Below are 20,329 nucleotides of genomic sequence, written 5' to 3' on the forward strand. Positions count from 1 at the left end.
TGTGTTTCTTTGTGTTCCCCGATTTCCCTTTTCCGGGTGGGGAGGGGTCATCGGGTGATAGAATAATTGTCTAACGACAATAGATTGTTATGGGCTCTCTCAAACCATAACAGTTTCTCAAACCATAACAGCTGCAAAGGGGGAGCGTCGATAACCAGATATTACGCAGCTCAATGTTATTAACAAGGAGGATCAGTGCTCACTCTGGAGGCTCTGGTGGGAGACATTAAAATGCTTTTCAGAAAACGGACTGGCCCACACGAATGTCGGTGGCCGCTGCTTGCCGGCGGCACTGCCGCTGCCCGGCCCCCCTCCCACGGGCGTTCGCGGACCCAGCGGGGCGCTACTCGCCTGTCACCTCCCCGCGCACCGACCTCTCCCCGCGTTCCGGTCTCTCCTTACCGATACCACAACACTTTGCCCCCCAGCCGGCCGTGAAACCGGCGGGGGAGAGGGGGGGACCCCGGGGGAGGGGGCGCCGGTGAGAAAGAGGGAGAGGACCGCGGCGGGGGAGATGGAGAGGACTCCGGTGGGAGGAAGGACGGGAGGTGACCGCGGCGCGGGAAAGAGAGGGGGGACCCCGGCGGGAGAGAGAGAGAGAGAGGGGACCCCTGAAGGAGGGAGGAGGTGGGACCCCGGCGGAGGGGACCCCGGCGGAAGACGGAGGGAACCTAACGGGGGGAACTCTAGTGGGAGGGGAGAGGGCATGCCAGCGGGGGAGAGGGAGGGAGGGGACCGCCTGGAGGGGACCCCGTCAGGAAGGAGGACGGGAGGGGAGGCCGAAGAGACAGCCCCCGCTGAGGCGGCAGCCCCGGGCGGGGCGGAGGGCGGTGGCCACCAGCGGCGGCGGGCGGGACGAGCGGCGGCCGCCCCTGGCGCAGGAGGCCGCCCCGCCCCGTCAGGCAGCGGCCGGCCCGGCGTGCTGCGGCGGCTGCGGGCGCGGTGGCTCCTCGGCTGCCATGCGGATCCTCACCGGCACTCGCTGCGCGCTGCGGGCGGCAGCGCTGCTGCTGCTCCTCCTCGTCCCCGGCTCCCGTGAGTAGCGGCGGCGGGGGGACGGCCGGGCGGGACGGGACGGGACGGGGCGGGCGGAGCGGGCTCGGCGCTTCTGCTCCGCTCCGCCCGGCACGGCCTCCCTGAGGCGGCGTGAGGGGATGTCCCGCTCCCCAGACCCTGCGGGTGTCCCGGGGCGCAGAGCAGGGACCCGCCCGCCGTCGGGGTCCGGACGAGGGGGTCGTGGAGGAGCCGGGGAGCGGCGGAGCCCCGGCCGGGGCTGGGCTGGAAGGAAGCGCCTTCCTTGGCCGGCTCCATGAGGCTGCTCTGAGGCTGTGGCTGTGGAGAGTGGCTTTTCGCAGCCTTGGGGTCACCGCGGCCCTGCTGTTAGCTTTCTGTCGCGTTTCTGTCAGGCCCTTGCAGAAAAGCCTCTCTTTAACGGCCGGTCCTGGTGAGTACACAGCCTCCTGTGCCCGTGTGTTTAGCGCCGGCGGTAGAAGGGCAGATTCGGCGGGGTCAGGGTCGACGTGCGCCCAAATGCAGCGAGAGATGCAAAACTCCGAGCTGCCAGAGTTGCCTTTTCAGGAGACTGAACTGCCCCGGACGGTGCCCCGCAATATTCCAGAGAAAAGAAACTGAAAGACGAGGAGCAAAACTAACCTGCCGTAAATAATGTGGAGGAATATGGCTCAGTCCAGCAGTGTTACTGTGCTGGTGCTTAACCTGGTGAAGCTATAATATAAACTATACCAAAAAAAAAGAGTAAAATGAGTAAGACAAACAGCTTCATAATTGCCCTTCCAAAAACAACAAGCTTTTTGGAAGAAGTTTACCGGTAACTTGTTTACTGCTTTGCTGAGATCCTATGGCCTCCATTTTACAGCGGTAGGCTGTCATTTCATTTGATACAAGATTGGCCTGATCTGTCTTTTATCATGCTGTTTCCTGAGTGCCTATTCTGGTTTAGCTCAGTGTACAGTCAGTGCTGTCTCCTGGGGCAGGGATGAGCTCATCTAACTTTTGACTGTCAAATATAGTCCTTCCTCTATATGTGAATTTGTTGTCTAGACCCCATTTATAATATGTTGAGAGAAGTTTTGCCCTTTTAAGGCTCATTCTAGCGTATCTATTGAAGTATCTTTTTTTTTTCTGCCGACTTACTCAGAAACTTCCAGAAACTACTGCTGAGATTTGTGTTGGTTTCAGCAAAAGTTTGTGATTCACTAATGAACGCTACAGGAGAAAGTGTGAAACTCATCAAATACTATGATTTGCAAAAAGTGAAAGTGGCAGTAGATTTGTCCTCGCTCCAGTTAAGATTTTTGGGCAGGCTGATAATTTCAATATAACGATGCTCTTTTACTTTGCTGGTGTGTTGGTCATGGCAGTGGAAGAAACATCACCAAAATGTTATGATTTGGGGAAAATCCTTCCCACTATTATGTAAAATCCAGCTGGCTTCCTGATACCTGAGCGACTAAGGAGAATCCATGCTCCCTGGCGGGGAGCTGCCCCCCTCCCCTTCCTGCTCTGTTCAGAAAAGGTAGCTGGCAACATCTTCCAAGAACTTACCTGGGTACAAAACTATTCGCAGTACGAAAAATCAGCAGCAGCCTCCAGACCTGAAAACAGATGTGGCATTTTGATTTCAGTGTATTTCCTTACTTCTCTTAGATTCTTGGCTGACAGCAAAAGGTGTTGTAGTTTTTCAGTCTCAAATTCACCAGGGTTGAGAGTTGGTTACTTAGGTCTGTGCTGTTTCCTTAAGCACCTATGCAATGGTGTTTACGCTTTCCTTTGCAAGACTGTGAGGTAGTTTCACGGTGCTAAGGCAGGAGGGCCTGTCCAAAAAGTTGCTGAAATAAGCCTGCCTGGCCTCTGTCTCAGGATGACCTATCTTGGTAGGTCAAGAACACCACTTCAAAAATAGGTACCAAAAGACCTTGTTGAGTCAAAGGGAAAAGAAATACAAAGTTTCCAGATAGCAGGGATTTTAATTTATAGTTTGACAAAATTTCCTGGCAGATGTTACAATAGATTCGGGATCAGGGGGTTATTTTTTTTTTTAATCTCCAGAATTTGAGTTTCCTCCATTTCAACTGAGAAGAATGAGTATCCTGATGGTGGAGACTGTCTAGGGGATGCTTATATTCATGTTGCAGCTCTAACATCTCTGCTTTAACCATTCTAGCACCTCAGCTGTTACTCATTTGGCTTGCTTAGAGGTTACTATGCAAGTCAGAGATCTTTCTGATGGACTGTGCATAGCCAGTGCCTCTGTAATTTTTGTTTTTTAGACCAACAAAAGTGTAATGGCTTGGGCATAAAACTCTCCTGCTTCCCTGCTGTGCATCAAATTTGAAACTAGAAGATGCCCAGGCAGAATTTTATATATGACTTTTGAAATATCTTCAAAATGAATGCGTAACATTGTGCTTAGTGAAAATGTGAGTTTATATACCAACATCTTTCTGCAGCATGAGGTTTAGTTAGACTAGACACAAAGCCTGCGAGTCCTTAGAAATGTGTTTATCCTAAATGTGAATGCGGGAGTGGGCAAATTGACCTTTGTCACATGCAATGAATTGAATGAGTGGTGCCGCTCATCGGTGTATGGCTCTTCTACCAGGCTTCATCTACAGAGAACAGTAATTTGGTACATGTTTTGAGCTGGAGACTACAGATTCCTATTGTTAAAGTTTCATGGCCATTAATCCCCTGTGGTGATTTTTGCAGCATCTGACAAAATCAAGCCTGTTTAAAATCTTGTCTTGTTCATTTTTGACAAGTATCAGAGCTATCTCTGTCTCTTACCCTGCACCTATCGATGTGTTTAGCACAAGCTGGGATCTTCATCTCCTGTGTCCGAATACCACTTCTGGAATCTGGATTCCAGCTATAAAGCTGAAAGAACTGGCCTGATTTTGCTCTTTTGAAAGTTTTCTTAGTCTCCAACTCATGACTTCTTACGCACTAGAGCAACAAAACCGCAAGAGCACACCAAGTTGTGCTGTGGTGTTTCACAGGAAGCACGCTTGCCTTCAGATGCACCCCCTCCAGCCACCAGCAGTTATGTTTTTAGCTGCATCTGCATCTGACCTTAAACAGGAAAACAGATTTGTCTGACAAAAATGTTGTTGATCCCTTTTCCCTGTCCTTTTCCAGTGTGTGGTGCTTTGGTGCATTGTTTGAAGTTGGGTATTTCCTTGGTTTCAATTGTGTTTCATTGTGAAAAATGACGACAGAGATCCTTCTTTTCTTTTTTTTTTCTTTTCTTTTTTTTCTTCCCCTCTTTCCTGTGGATCACGGTGGTAACAAGCATCAGCACAGAGTTTCTCTGTTTGATTTGTGGGCCCAACGTTGGAACTAATCCTGCGGCCCAAAGAGCTTTGCCCCTGCTGGCGCGCAGGACCTTCCATGCTGCAGCTGGCTGCCGGCTTCTCCCCCCACGCACACCTGGGTCCGTGCAGACTTCTAACCTTGCGCTTCTGCTCCCTGGAGAAGGCCAGACACCCTCCCTGTTTGGCTTTGGGCCGGTTGCCCTCTGCTGTCTGTGGTCTGGAATGAGAGTCCCCAGTTGGCAGAGCCATCGCTGCGTAAAAGCGTGTGCTGCTTTTCCCTTTGCCTTATCCCAGGATGTCCTTCCCGCCTCCCTGGTTGAAGTCTCCTGCTGTCCCTGCAGCAATACACGTGGCTTCGAATCCAAAACCACAGTCTGAGGACAGAGAAGAGTTTGGGAATAGTGTCATTTTAAGATTTTCTTTTTCTCGCCTGTCCTGTTCACTGCCACGGGTTCCGATGGGGCATATGCTTATGCAGTACCCCATATTAAGATGTTTTTGTGTTCTGGAGCAACCGCTTGTGATGCAAATTAAGAAACTTACCAATGTTTGGGGTTTTTTTTGAGGAGGGGAAAAAGAAAAAGGTGGTATCTTTTAAGCTGGATAAGGTCCTTGACATCTTTTGAGGTGTGCAGTCCAAGCGGATCTAAACTAGGACTAATAGGGCAGTCCTGTCTGCCCTTCCACCTCTGGTTCCTGCCCCCTTCTTTCATCTAATCCCACAGGGAGCCCATTCTGCTGGTTGAGACAGCAAAAAACATTGTGTGCTGTTGGGGAGGAGGATAATGTCTGTTGTCTGTTCAATCAGGTCATTGTTAAATGGGGTGGGACTAGCTCTGATGTAAACGACTTTCTGCAGGATTGGGTCCTTCCTGGGGAAGCTTAGTTCGGCTGTGTCCCATCATCCTTTGTTTGTTTGCTTTCCCTAAGCACCCTAATTACAGTGTCTAACATGTCTTGCAATATCAGCCTGGATATTGCATGGTTGAGATACAAGGAGTGCTTTGTCATTTCTATTTGCAGACTTTACCATTCAGAGATCTTCACTAACATTTTGTTAGTGATCTAACACTACTAACGTCTAACGTCTACTGAGAAAACGGCCTGTCTCTGTGACACTGAGTGCAGGCTATTTGCTTGCCTTTAGCAGAACGTTGTTATAAGTGATCGAAACTAAACTCTGCTTGGCAAATGCAGAATTCAACAACTGGATCCTCTTGCATGCGTGTGAATGCCAGATTTTTCATTCTGTGTAGTTTAAGTTTTACCACTTGTTTGTAGACTAAGCCTGAGGATAGAGTAATCAGGCCTCAATTAGTTGTTAGGGTATGATGATATTTCACCAGAGGTGTGATCCTTCTCTACCCTACTCCCCACCTGCCAGGTGCTCAGTGGATGCCTTAGCGGGACATGCTGTTAGTCCCAAACTAAGCAATGCAACTTCTTAGTGCATCTTACTGTCTTACCATGGTGCAGGGGCACGGTAAGCACTCATCTGCCTGCAAAGGCCTTGCAGACTTTATAGAAAAATATTTATGTGAGAAGCTTGTTTCCTTCCGCTGTAGATGATGCGGGTCACATGTTATTACTGAAGGAAGGTGCCTGATTTTCTGCCTCTTGTTTCTTTTGGTCTCCTTTCATCTTTAGGAAAAAGAGAACTTGGGATGGTGATGATGGGAAAGATAAAACTGAGGATGGGATGGAGTTCCAGTTCATTTGATGGTTGGGTAGTGCAAATGTTGTCATTTTTAATGTGCTGAGAGCAGGCCGTTGTGGTACCTTGCTTTTGAATCGTCATTATACCTTACTCCTATCCATGGTAGGTTAGTCATTTATCTGCCAAAAGCAAGTGACAGATATTGCACAAACTTTTTTTTTTTTTTTTTTTTTTGCTTCTTAGTAATAAAGCACCTAAAACTGTCTTATTATTCTTGTTTTTTATGTATGAAATGAAGAGACAAACAACTCCAGCAGTACTACACCCTTTGCTACGATTCCAGGCAATGAGTTGCAAGGTAATACTCTTGACATTTCTGTTGCTGTTCCTTAGTGGCATCAAGAAAAGCAATATGTATTACTGTATGCCTTAGGTTGTCCTGTAATATTTTGCCCTTTATTTTATTTTATTGAACTGTGAATTGAATTGTGCAGGGCAGGAGGGAGGCATTCAGGTTGTTACATCTATTCCAGGATAACTAAAGATATTTAAGAGGAACTGATGAACAGTAAAACGCAACTCAATCCTCATATCCTTAGGTACCCCTGAGCAAAAGAGAGAGGAGAGATAACATGGGAAAATTTTATGTATAGAACTAGAAATACCTGCCAACATCATTTTACAGTTAAAAAGAGAACCACCAGCTCAAGAAGTCTGCTAGGCTGGACTTCAGTGCTCTTGAGAAAAAGGCAAGGCACTTTTTCATTTGATTTTTAATGTCAGAATGGATTCTAGGTCCACCGTGCTTGAGCTCATTGCTAAAATACATGTTTATTTCATAGTGTAATCTCATTTTGACTGCATTAAGCGGTACACCTTCAAGCATGTGCCATGCAAAGGGCATATTCCTTGAGCCATTTTTGCCCTGTACTACTTCACTCATCTCATTTACTGTTGGCCAACAAGTGGGATGTATAGCCAATACTCTGCTCACTCTACTCTATCTTGTGTTAATTGCATCACTGACTCACACCCAAATTCCAGGCAGTGTACGTGGCTCCTTTTCACCTGTACGAGCATGCAGTCCACATCCAGATGTGTTCCCCGGGTTGCAGAAGTAAGCACTCAGAACTTGGGGAAACCCAAAGCTGTTTTCCGGTTATGGTATTGGGCCAGTGTGGGAAAGGTTTAGCCCCAGGCATATCCACGGCTTATGCTGGTATAAAAGTCAACATATCCAAGAAAGAATGTGTTTGTAATTGTACAATCATAGACTGTTTCTCAAAGGCAATTAAATATGCAATTTAATATCCCAGGTATGTCAGTATAAGGGTTGTGTGTGCACTATTCAATGGTGGGGCTAATTGGCTATGATTATACCAAGGAAAAGGCAAAGTCATTCCCTCTGTATCTTTTTTCCCTCTTTTTGGTAGGTGGTATGAAGGTGTAAATTTGCTGCATTGGTTCTTAAACCTGAGGTTGCTCATAACATGTATGCAATTGCAAAGAGGGTTGACAAAACTGTTCTAGACTAGACTTTTCCAGTTGCAAGGACAGCAGATCCAGAAAAGGAAACACGCCTGCTTCTTGGTTCTGGTAGCTGTGTCGCTGTTCTTGTCATCGCTGAGGTTATGCACCTCGTTTTCCAGCCATGCTGAAAAGTGATGGGGCTGCTGCAAGGCGCGTAGCGCTAGCAATGCGGGGGGGTGCTGTAAAAGATAAGTTACTACAGAGAAAAGAATAATCACAGAATGGGCGTAGGCAACGGTGCAGAATGGAGGGAGGGAGGTATGGGCAGTGAAACTTCCAGGAATGGGAGTTACCAAACAGCCCAGTAGGTCTTTTCCAGGAGGAAGAGACACTTAACCTGTAAGAAACATTGAAGAGGGATGCAGCAATGAGGACAGAAGTGAGTGGGAGGGTGCCTGAAAACCTAGAAGTAACATGAGCAGGAAGAGGAAAAAAAAGAGAACTGGAAAAGTAGGAGTTAAAGAAAGGCATGAAGGACAAAACCATTAAGACTGAAACATGGTTTATAATTTAAGTCTTTGGAAACAGGTACATTCTTAGGACACCTTTTTGTGTAGAGAGAGCATAAGCATGAAGTTCAACCAGGCCAAGTGCAGGGTCCTGCACCTGGGATGTGGCAATCCCAGGCACAAATACAGGTTGGGCAGAGAATTGCTAGAGAGCAGCCCTGAGGAAAAGGACTTGAGGGTGTTGGTGGATGAGAAGCTCAACATGAGCCGGCAGTGCGCACTGGCAGCCCAGAAAGCCAACCGCATCCTGGGCTGCATCAAGAGAAGTGTGGCCAGCAGGTCATGGGAGGTGATTCTGCCCCTCTACTCTGCGCTCGTGAGACCCCACCTGGAGTACTGTGTCCAGCTTTGGAGTCCTCAACACAGCAAGGACATGGACCTGTTGGAACGGGTCCAGCAGAAGGCCACAAAAATGATCAGAGGGATGGAGCACCTTGCCTATGAAGACAGACTGAGAGAGCTGGGGTTGTTCAGCCTGGAGAAGAGAAGGCTCCAGGGAGACCTCATAGCAGCCTTCCAATATCTGATGGGAGCCTACAGGAGAGCCGGAGAGGGACTCTTTGTCAGGAAATGTAGTGACAGGACAAGGGGTAATGGTTTCAAATTGGAAGAGGGGAGATTTAGATTAGATATTAGGAGGAAATTCTTTACTGTGAGGATGGTGAAGCACTGGAGCAGGTTGTCCAGGGAAGTTGTGAATTCCCCATCCCTGGAAGTGTTTAAGGCCAGGCTGGATGGGGCTTTGAGCAACCTGCTCTAGTGGAGGTGTCCCTGCCCATGGTAGGGGGGTTGGAACTCGATGATCTTTAATGTCCCTTCCAACTCTAACCATTCTATGATTCTAAGCCCACAGCAAGATGTTTCACAGGGTATCACTCTGTTCATACTTGACTACAGTAAGTTCCTAGCATGAGCCCAGTTTGTAACAGAGGTGCAGCAAAATGAAAGAAAAGATTGAGGGACAGGAAATGAAACTGAAATAGAGGAATAAAAACTAGAAAAAAACCCCACAGTGTTTAAGCAGGTCAAGAAAGTCAGTGACGGTATGGCTGATAACAGCAACCAGAATAGAGCATGACATAGAAGTGAAAGAGAACAAAAACAGGACATGTAAAGAATTCAGATGCTGACCATTTGGGCACTATGCTCTTGCTGCACTGAGATCTGGAAGCATTTTACAGAGGGGTAAAACCATCTGCTTTGGGATGGAATACTCTCTGCTGTATTCCTACTTGTAGCCTGCAGACATAGATACCCACAACACAATACTCTCCTCAGGGTATTTTAATTATAGTATGTTAAAATGAAAATTAATATTTCTTTTCTTGTTTTTTATTTTTTCCTTGAAGGCAATAGCAGTTCATCCACTCTTACTGTTATATCATCCACACAATCTACAACCACATCTGCAGTAGGTACGTATCTGTACATTTGTCCATTACTATAAACCTAGAAGCTAGCTCCAAACCTGCCCCAGATCACACCAAAATCTAAAGAAATAGCCATCAAAAGTGGGTTTTTGAGAGAGGCATTATCATTTTAGGGCTGAGAGGCAATGTGTAAAACAGCTCTGAAATGAAGCTGTACTGTCTTTCAAGTTTAGGTCGCATCCTTCATCAGTAGAAGCAATGACATTTGTAGTGCCATTGAAAAACAGGAATCAAAATAAAACTTCGAAGAAGAATTGAAAGAAGTTGGTCTTTTTAATGTTCATGCTTTGTTTCTAAGCAAACTTCTTCCATTTTCATGGAATAAAGATGAATAGGTTGTTGTGCAAACCGTGCATATCTGTCTAATGTTATTTCACAGTATATAGATTTAGGGTATAATGAAGTCCCGGGGGCTTGAGTTTCAAGAGTAAGACTTCATTTCCTTTTAGGTAAGACTCATGGCACCTTTTACCATAGAAAATAGTCCTTACAGAGCTCATAGCACAAAACAGTGGAGTTCAAGTGAGACACGAGGGGCAGATCTGGGACAGTCTGTCACAGGTACTTTTGCATTGTTCTAGCACTACCGTCTCACCTTCACAACTTGGCAAAATAACTGTAAGTAAGAATGATTTCCCAAGGCAGCAGTGTTGCAGTTGTGATGCTCCAACATAAGTAACGTGTTTACAAAACACAACTTTGTAGAAAGAAGAAATAGGTGTATTAGATCAACTGGTAGAGTTTGAAAGCAGGTATTTAACCTGGGATGCAAACAAACAATTAATCCAGTTGGATTTGCAGTGTTCCAACTGTTGGCTATGTCAATGTGAGATTATAAAGAAAGGAAATTTAAAAAATTGTTTTCTGGAAGAACTTGCACAGGCATATTTCAGCACATCAGTAAAGACTGGATAAGAATTCATGTAGTGCAGTTGTTCACTCTGTGATGTACAGATAACAAAGGTTGTATGTGAGAGAAGAAAAGCTAGTTCCATGCGTGAACTGAGTCCCCTTTGTGCTAAGATCTATGTGAAAGTGGGACAGAAGTATTGTGCCTACCCTGAGATAGTTTGTGTATTTGTGGAGGTTTATGCTGATCATAAGGTCCCAGCTACGTCATTCCATTTCCAATACAGCTCTCACTTCGTGTCTCTGTGGTCTCCAGATAACTTTTGAGCTACCACGCTCAGAACTTGCTTGTTATTTATTTAAGAATAAACTACCCGCCTTGGGCAGGGGGGGAATCTCTGGAAAGACCTTTTGATAGCAAGGAAGTGGTGCAGTTTCTCATTCCATTGCCTGCAGTGTACCAGTTTAAGCATGTCTCACTTGGAAAGTGGAGGGATTTTTGTAATCACCTTGTTGCCTTAGGGCCTTCCCCATGTGTAAAGCCATTGTTAACCACAGGTGTTTCACCCACCCTCTGCTCCAGCCCAGACTATGGGTTTCTTGCAGAGGTCTGAGCTTTACTGTGTCTGGATAATAACAGTAAAAAGAGGCCTGAGCCCTTTACTGTTGGGCACAGTGCAAACCTAACAGGCAGCTATGCCTTGCTTCACATGGTTTATGATTCATATCCTTCTCTTTTTTCTTTTTTTTTTTTTTTTGTTAGAAACTTCATAGATTTTAAGACAATGTTCATCCCTTTTGATTATCTGTCTCAACCTCTTCAGAATAAAGACAACTGGATATATGTACTTAATTTTGCTTAAAGTCTCTTTTTTTGCCTTTTTCCTTTTGATGCTTTTCGTCACATAAGCAAGTGTTTCATTCAGTCATTTTCCATGCAAAGGAAGTTACTTATTTATTTTAGGAAGAGCATTCAATAATAATTTTTTTTTCACGTTAGCATGGTGCTTATAGAATTTGAGTTGTTGTGTTCATTGTGTTGAATTAGAACACTAAGAGAGTAGAGCATGCTGCTAAGAATTCTTATCTTTGCACTACACATAATTTGATTGATGGATGTAGCATAGCTATTTAATGTTTTAACACAGGTAGCATACAAAGTAAAATACTTGTCTCTCTTAAAAATAAACCTGAACTATATTGCTGGCATGCATCCTTTTTAAATAATAAAAATTAACTCAGGCAGTCTGGGTTTGCTTAGTGTGATGTTCAATGAAGCCCAGCTGGTCTTTTGGGGGAAAAGTAATTAGGGAAATAAAAGATAAAAGGACAGATGTTGCTAGCAAATGTTCTTTCATCTTAACTCTGCTGGTAAAATAGTACGGGTAAGATTTTTCAAAGACACAGAGCAGATTGGTGCCCAATTCATGTCAGCTTCCCAAATTCTCCAGCTGCCTCAGATAGCCTCGCACTGATGTTTCGAAATGACTGATGCTAAAGACATCATGACAGATAAGTCTGTAGGAGATTAACCAGATTTTACTCTTAATATAAATATTACATCACCAAGTGCTGTAATCTTGATAAAGGAATAAAATAAGAAACAAGATAAAATAATAAAGTACAAAAAAAGGATCACTAGTAGGAAAGAGAGGGGAAAAATTAATGTGCAGATTTGCTGAAATTCTTCATGATAGCTGCTTGGATATTTTTTTGTGCTGACTCGGGGTTTCTGTAGGGTGATTTAATGCCGATGGAATAAGTACCATCTTTGTTTAAAATAATTTAGTGACGTTATCCGTGGAACCATTAGCCATTATATTGCTCAGAAACACAAGCTAGTTTGACCTTCAGAAATCATGGCTCAAAAAACCCAAAAACCGCAGAAAATTGATTGGTTGACACTTGCATTCAAGTTTGTCTGTCTTTCTTTTTGGTATCTTTTACATTAGGAATGCAGTTACCGGGTGTGGTTTCATGCCGTATAACTGTAGATGGTTTCCATATAGACATTTCCTTGTGTATTTCCTCCAATGAAGAACCATTTGATGTTTATAGATCATTGTGCCTTTGGGGAGTTTACCTGTCAGTATTAAAATGTGCCCTGAATTTTATCTGATGTATTTTACACATGCTTCATAGAGGAACTGAATTTCCTAGTTGTAACAAGGTAAGTACATACATATAGTACTCCAACTGTTCCATCACAATGAATGCTCATTTCAAAGTGTTTCCTAGGGTTATGGCACAATACAATTGTAACAATTAAAGAACAGGAAAATAAATAACGTTTACTATGGGGACTGCATTGAGCTGTTTCAGTAGTTTTAATGTTAAATGTCTCAGAAAAGCGTTGTGTAGGCCAGTTGCTTCCTGAATGCTTACACTGACATAGTGTTTGGGGTTTAAGTTTTTGATGTTCATACCTGTACTGGAAGCAGCGATACTTAAGTCTTAGCATTCTGTGTGTAGCTACTCATGTTTTAAACTATGCTTGCAGGAAGATTATTCTACAGAAGCATTTTTAGATGCTGTATTAAAAAGCAGAAATTGAGTATCAAGTTTATTGTGGAATTGTGATGAAACTACCTAATCTTCAGTTGTGCTAGTTTTCAGACAATTTCAAGAAAACATGGGTATAATTAGACATTTGAATGTCTATAACGAAAAGCTTTTCTGGTGTTTAAAATGAACTCAGCTTGTGTAAGGTTATAGAAGTAATACAGAAGACAACAGCTACAAAGGGAGCTTTTTCTCCCTGTAATTCCTTCATACATAAAAGGTATGTCCCTCATATTGTCTGCTTAGAGAAATGTTAGTTGCGTAACAGGCTCATGTTTCTTGTTAGTTCCTCCTTAGAAAAATAAGTAATTATTTTTGAGATCATTCTAACTGTCTGCCTTCTACTAAGGTTCTAAGGATTTTGCTGTAAATATTAATCTCTATTATTCTTGAATTTTGCTTCATGGTATTTTTATTCTGAACAGTTCATTACTGCTTTCTGAGGATGGAGGAGGAAGTGTTAAGTAAAAGCAGGGTAAAATTTAAAGACCTTAGGTGTCAATTAAACTTGTGAAACAACATTCCATTCTTTGTTTTAACCTTGGCAAGACAGCTCGCTACTAAATAAATGATACAAGCCAGCAGATTTACTTTAGTCAAACTTTTATCACATGTGGAAAACCTTTTGAACCTCAAGTTTAACATACATATAGAATTCTCTCTGGTAAGTTTAATATACATGGAGCCTTAGTAAAGCCAGTGTTTCATTCAAAAGCAAATTAAAGATTATATTAGTACAAAAATCAGGGGGGGGGCATTTTCATGCAAAATCCATTTGTGTCAGAAAGGCTTAGTTAACTGAGAAGTTGGGCTCCTCAAATGGAAAGTTACTCTTGATCCAGAACTTTATCATATTTTAAAATACTGTAAGTTAAACGTGATTCTATGGAACTGGATAATGCGATTTAAAAAAAAAAGACCCTTGTAAAAGTTATCAGATGTTATCCAGGTTTTCTTTACAGCCTTTCCTTTAAATCATTTCTGACCTTGAGCCCCAGAAATCAGAAGTTAGGTCTTTCCAAAGGAAAGTGTGCAAGCCTGGATATCCATGCAGCAGCATTTTCATTGTTACTTTCTCATTCTATTTGGGCATGATAAATGCTATCCTATTCTCAATGAGTATACAGTTTATTATTTTTATGTATCTTTCTGTGTGATATCACAAATAAAAATTTCCCAGGTTTGTCCACGAGTACTACTCATCTGACTAGTACTAGCCAGCCCAACACCACCGCTACGTCTGCCGCCTTAACGACTGAGCCCACCAAAACCAGCCAGACAACGAGATCCACCACAGCTTCATCAGTCACATCATCACAACTCAATAGTACAGTGGTGACCACTTCCAAGGTTTCTTTCACTTCTGTAACAGGTGAGTTGACATTTCAGGAAGCTTATAAAGGCTTGTATACCTGTTGACGTGTGTTGTAGAATTGTTAGGTTTTCAGTAATGTAACAAAGAAGGTATTTGCATGCTGAAAAACGAGAGTAAGGTGGGGTTTTATTATCAGGTTGGCTGCAATGATGTTGCTCCAAGCGCTCCACTTCCTTAAATGAGGCTTCACTTAACCTGAGAGACCTGACATACTTAGGGGAAAAAAAATAAAATAAAATAAATGTGAGTGGTCTGAACCAGCAGCCACCAGCAAGGAGATTACAATGTTAGGAGAAAACCTGACTTTTGAATACAACTTTTGTATTTGTTCAGCTCTCCCTTCTACAGCTTGCTTGAACTCATCTCTAGTACTTCTTTTTTCATAGCTGACCTGTGGCTCCTCTACTGGCTACTATAGTTCTGTTAGCTACTATTTGTAGCCATGTAATGAGTTTTATCCCTAATGGAGGGTAGAGTATGATTATGGATGTGTCACACCTTGTGTAAAAGTTGTCAAATACAGTTTGACAGTACCCTTTAATACAAAAACCGCAAGTGTAGAATTTAGTATTTCCTTGCAGTTAGTTGCTTGTTCGCACCGCTTCACGCTTACACTGCTAAACAGATCGGGGTTGCTCACGTGTCAGTGAAGCCTTATCGAGTAGGTAAAGCTGTCATCAGCAGACCTTTTAGTTGGCCGCGTAATGCTCCCTGTGGCAAGAACAGAGAGAGATGGGCACAGACTGGATATTTTGGTGGGAGGTTGTAGCAGATAAAACCAGTTTTCACATGGAAACTGCTATGGCTTATCTGAGGTCATGTTATCTATGTCAATATTTGTGTTGGGCTGCAGAGCTGATCTCACTTGGAGATAGGTGTAATTCCGTGAAATGTACCCTCCATTGCAAGATGAAGGGTACAATTCCATGAGACAAGGCAAAGCAATCCAAGAGCTCATCGCCACCAGAAGTATTTTACTCCCACCATGTAACTAGGCTGACTGACTTGGTGGTTGTTGGACCCCTCTGCAGGCAGACTCAGCATCCTCATCTGGCTAAAAGCAACTTCCTTTTCTGCTTGGGTTAATTTCAGGCCATCTTAGTGAGTTAAATTGGCTCATGGAGGGTATGAAAAACACTAGAACTGGCCTAAGAAGGGCAGGAGCTGCAGGGGGGAAAAAGGGAAGGGGAAAGAGGGAGGTGGAGAGGAGAAGGGGCAGTCAGTCTTGCAGAGGCAGCAAGTATTTGGATCAGCTGCTCCTTCGTCACCAGAATCTGGCACTTAAAAACAGAACTTTAGGTTTCAGTGTGCTTGGCTGGTATCTTGCCAGTTGATCTTATGTTAAACTTGTCTAATTGGGTCTTTAGGTGATATGTCAATGGTGAGGGCAGGATATAGAGGAGTCCCTCAAAATGCAATTTTGCAAGCTCTGTAAAAAGTGCCTTTTGTTTTCTTCTTTTCAGCCACATCAAAATCTGAGGCTGTCGTAGCCAAAACCTCCAGGTTTGATGTGGGCAGTTTTGTAGGTGGCATTGTGCTGACACTTGGAGTCCTAGTTATTCTCTACATTGGATGCAAAACCTATCACTCTAGAAGAGGCATTCAGTACAGAACCATGTAAGTTCCCAAGGGATTGTCCCTTGTCAATTTATTACTTTCTTGAGGGGAACAAGGACAAACAAAACCAATGATACATATTTGTTTAATGTAGATTATATTAATATCTTTAAGAGATTTAACTGTGATATTTTGTCTTTCACCACTTCAGCTATTTTTCATTATTATTATTATGTCTCTCTTCTATGTGGGTTTTTCTGTGATCTATTATATAAAATCATTTTGTTGTGGTTTTTTTTTAAGGGTCCTTGTCCTCTAGCTATTCTATGAATAGCAAATGTTTCCTTGAAAATATGTCCTTGAAATGGTTGCTGCAATTTGCAAGACTTCTGGTTCTTCTGACACTTTCTCCTAGACTCTATTTGTCTGTTCACTCTTTGGTATTTTCCTCCCCCTCACCATTAATTCTTTCGTAGTAGCTCTATTTTATATTACCTATATGACGTCTTGTGGGAACTGTTAACATCTCTCCTTTGTATGACATTCTACGTACCTTCAAGTCTAGTTTGAGCAGGCAGTTTTAAAGCCAGACATCTAATATTCTGCATTATTAAGCCACTACAGTTGAATTGATTCCTTTATTTACTGTCACGGAAAACATTCAAAAGCAATATGGCCATTATTCACACTTTTAAAAGCATGGTATTTAATTGTTGTCAGCTCAGACTTTTGCCCCACCTTGCAATATAGGCAACCAACTGGTTGATTTCTAATATTTAGTTTTCTGTGTTACCTTGTTCTCAACTCCAGAAACCTGTCCATAACATTGTATGCAATGAACCTGCTTTAAGGACTTTTCCCAAGTCCATGAAATGAGAAGTAGAATTCATTTAACCAAATACAGGCATCTGCATGTAAACTAGTCATTTCATATCATTCTTATTACCCTAAAGTAGGTTAAATCTGTCAGATGTGTCAGCCTATCCATGTGGTTTTGTATTCACTGACTGTGAGGGCAGCGAAGAGTCTTAGGTAAAGAAGTCAGTGCTGTGGGTATGGAAAGGTACAGGCTGGATCCCACCGAAAGTCACTTGTTTAACTCTTTGTACGCCAGTGACTTTCAACCTCCTTTGAGCTGCAGGCTGCTGGTGTTTTCCCTGTGGACTATAGGTGCTCTACAGCAAATCCAAAGCTATTGAGAATAAGCTTGCTTTTCTTGGTTATCTTTTCAAGACCCTTTAGAAGTTGTCTGTGGGCTTCAAACAGTCTGTAGACTACAAGCTGAAAAACGCTGATTTAAACAGATTCTCTGCCACCAATTTCTTCCAGGCAAGTGGTCTCCTTTGTGATACCAGATTGTGGGAGAGGAGGTAGTACGTCCAGTCTTTCTTGAGTGTTATTCTTCTTTGTGGAGCTAGTCTTTTCCTCTTCTTTATGAGAGCACAGAACGCATCAGAAATCTATGATTTTTGACTTCATCTTGTATCTCACCCCTTTTGTAGTGAATAGTTCAATCAAAATTGTACCATCTCATTTACCATTTATACTCAGCTCTACTCAGTTTTCTTCCAGACTTCCCTCCTTGTCCCATGTTTACTTTAAGAACTGGGAATTCTTAAAATTAGGTTGCTTTTCTTTTTCCTATTCAGTATCATCAATGTAAGTTGAGAAGCTTAAGTGAGGTGATGTCATTAGACTTGTTGGGATGCTAGTATTTAGGCCTTGTGTTTTCTCCCCATCTTGACTCCTGCTTGCAGATCATGGTATTCAACCAGTTCCTGCTGCACATGTTTACCCACAGTAGCATTTGAACAGATATTGTAGAATTCAGATTCAACAGTATCTTTAAAACAAAGGAAACCTGTCACTGAGCTTGTGAACCAGCTTTGATTAGCTGTTACTACTGGATATAGGTAAGATAGATAGGGTAAAAATGGCTGAGCAACAACTCATCTAAAAAATATGTGCTTGAATTAAATGTGAAAGCCAAAATGTTAATAAGGCTAATAAAGCTGGAGGAGTATTGACAAAATGAAATTGTTAATTTCAGGCTCGGCTCGGAGTGTAACTCCCAGATCAATGTGCCATTAGCCCTTCCCAACAAGATGCCCTCTGTTCACAAAATAACCTTCTCAGCAGCAGCTGGATGGCTGTTTCTCATGTAGACTGTTCCTTGTACTGCAGAACATTAATTACTGTGTTTCTATTACAGTGATGAACATGATGCTATCATTTAAAGAGACCTCAGGGAAGACACTGCTGGAAACCGATCCTGTCACAGCTGTTATAACTTACTGCTGAAAGAGTTCCTTTCATTAAGATGATCAGTCTCTAAACCTGTCCTGGGCGTGATCCTGCAAAATATTGAGAAGCTCTTTAAAGATCCTGATTTTTTTACATTGGCTTTCATAAGAAGAAAAAGAACTCAGCACTTTGTAGAGACAGCATTTTCTTTTTCCAGTATTTGTAACCAAATTTAAAAAAAAACACACACGAGTGATACTAACACACACACAAGACACACACAAGTCTCTGAAATAGCTAATTACTAGCACAATGGATTGCATCATTGGAATTCTAAGTTCCGTTATTTCTCACATACTGCATAAATCCAGTGTGTTCCAAAATGGATACAGTAGGTTAAATAGGATAGCTTTGAGACCAAGCATAGGTTTTGTAAGTAAAATGGTTTGGTTTTTCCCCAATATTTTGTATTAAATTGTATTTATTGTTAAGTTTGGTGTGAACTTTAGTTTAGAAATTTAGGATTTTGAACAATTCAGTTATTTTTTATTAGGCTATAAAGGGACATGGCTTGCTAACTGCATAGAAGGTGATAATGAGTACTTTAAACTTCAGTCATTAGCCCAGCAGTGACCTGCCGGGACTTTCCTTAACGGGTTCTACAGTGGGACCAGCTGCAGGAAGCACAGACAGACTGACCATACCCATGCACAACCCTTTTCTCTAAATGGGTCCTTACAGGAGAACAGACTGTGCCATCTGTAGCTTCTAGCATGTCCTAATGAAGCATGTGCAATTGAAGGCAAAATAAAAATGGAAACAAGTAATAGTACCATCATAAATATGAAAATTGTTTCTAAAAAATGGCTTTTAAGTTGAATGTAGCAATCGCTTCACTCTTGGGTTTTATTATTATAAAGTTTTATGTTTTAGCAGCATTTGATAAACATTGAAACTTAAACTGAGAACTGGAAAATCTGTAAAATAACATTTTAGAAGAATATAATCTGCAATTTTATGATTTTCAAAACTTGGTACTGTACCAAGGTCTGGTCAAAAGTCCACTGGAGGCCACGTGGCACCTCTCAAGAGGCCTTTAAATGAAGGTCCAAATATCCTGGGGACCCTGTGGGAGATGGCTGACACTGCTTCCGTGTCGCTTCTGCGGTTACTGTAGGTAACCCTGCGGTCGCCAGCAGATGGGCTCCCCACTGATGCTGGTGTAAGGAAACGAGAGCAAGGACGCAGAAACGCAGGCCTGCATCTCCTTTGTGTCACTGAATACTCCTCCAGCCCTGCCCAGGCTCCACTTCTAGACCTCTACCAGGTGAAGAGGGTTGCTGTGGTGGGACTTCACCACCCTGGTTCCTGCTGGCACCAGGCCATCACGCAGGGCTGCTGACAGCCGAGGAAGGTCACGAGAGGAACTGCATATGGGTCTGTCGGGGGGCTGGGGTACAAGGCATCAGGGGAAATAAGACTTCTGCTCTGGCACAGGTTAAATTTTTTTTTGTTGAGCAATGGTTTCTCCTGACAGGCAAGGTTAAAGTGGCCGTTTGGAGTCATTTTCCTCTTTCGCAGGGAGTAATAAACCCGTTGTGTCTGAGGCACAGCTGACTCCAGCGAACCATGGCTAATGAGTAGCCTTAAGGCACCAGCCGCGCACCGGAGTGGGTAGCGGGGCTGCATCGGTTTTCACTGAGGCTGAGGTACAGGGGCATTTGAACTAACTCTTGTGATTTATTCTTAATTGGATTGTTTGGTGGAAAATTTCCGGTTTTGACTTGACAAGTTTAGAAACAGCTCTTTCCACAGAACTGCAATTCCGTACTTTGTAGAAATTAAGACAATTAAGTGCAACTCAGTTACTGGGATTGTCTCGCCTCTGTTGTGCAGATGAATAAATAAAATGAAATCTTTGGAGTTACTGTATCAATTTCAGTTGGATTTTTATTTTACTAGACAGTTTCATAATTCCCTCACCCCTTTCCACAGCCATCGGATAAGAAGTGTTCGGTATATATATACTTTTGAATCCCAGAGCTAGTGTTTTTTTTGCCCAGCTCAATCATTTGTACGGTTATTTTGTAATCTCATTACTAGCATAGAGCAAAATACGTGCTTAAGATTTCAGATGGGTCAGTGCAAATATAAAACCTGACCTTTCAGGTGTTCAGATAATAGACAAAGTGATGTGCAATTGATAAATCTTACCTTAAACTTTACATTTACTTTCCGACAGTAAGTGAAAACGCAGCAGTTCATAGCTCTGTCTTGATTAG

General features: G+C 42.9%; 1 protein-coding gene across 1 annotated transcript; it reads left to right on the forward strand.

Annotated features, from left to right (window-relative positions):
* Nucleotides 1-906: 906 nt before the first annotated feature.
* Nucleotides 907-19,978, forward strand: TMEM123 (transmembrane protein 123). Its single transcript, XM_074156518.1, has 6 exons — nt 907-1,035; nt 6,290-6,349; nt 9,380-9,445; nt 14,052-14,243; nt 15,710-15,863; nt 18,016-19,978. The coding sequence occupies exons 1-6, from the start codon at nt 960-962 to the stop codon at nt 18,038-18,040; spliced, it is 573 nt and encodes a 190-aa protein (XP_074012619.1). The 5' UTR covers nt 907-959; the 3' UTR covers nt 18,041-19,978.
* The last annotated feature ends 351 nt before the right edge of the window (nt 19,979-20,329 follow it).

Source organism: Numenius arquata, chromosome 1, assembly GCF_964106895.1.
Source record: "Numenius arquata chromosome 1, bNumArq3.hap1.1, whole genome shotgun sequence".
Lineage (NCBI taxonomy): Eukaryota > Metazoa > Chordata > Aves > Charadriiformes > Scolopacidae > Numenius > Numenius arquata.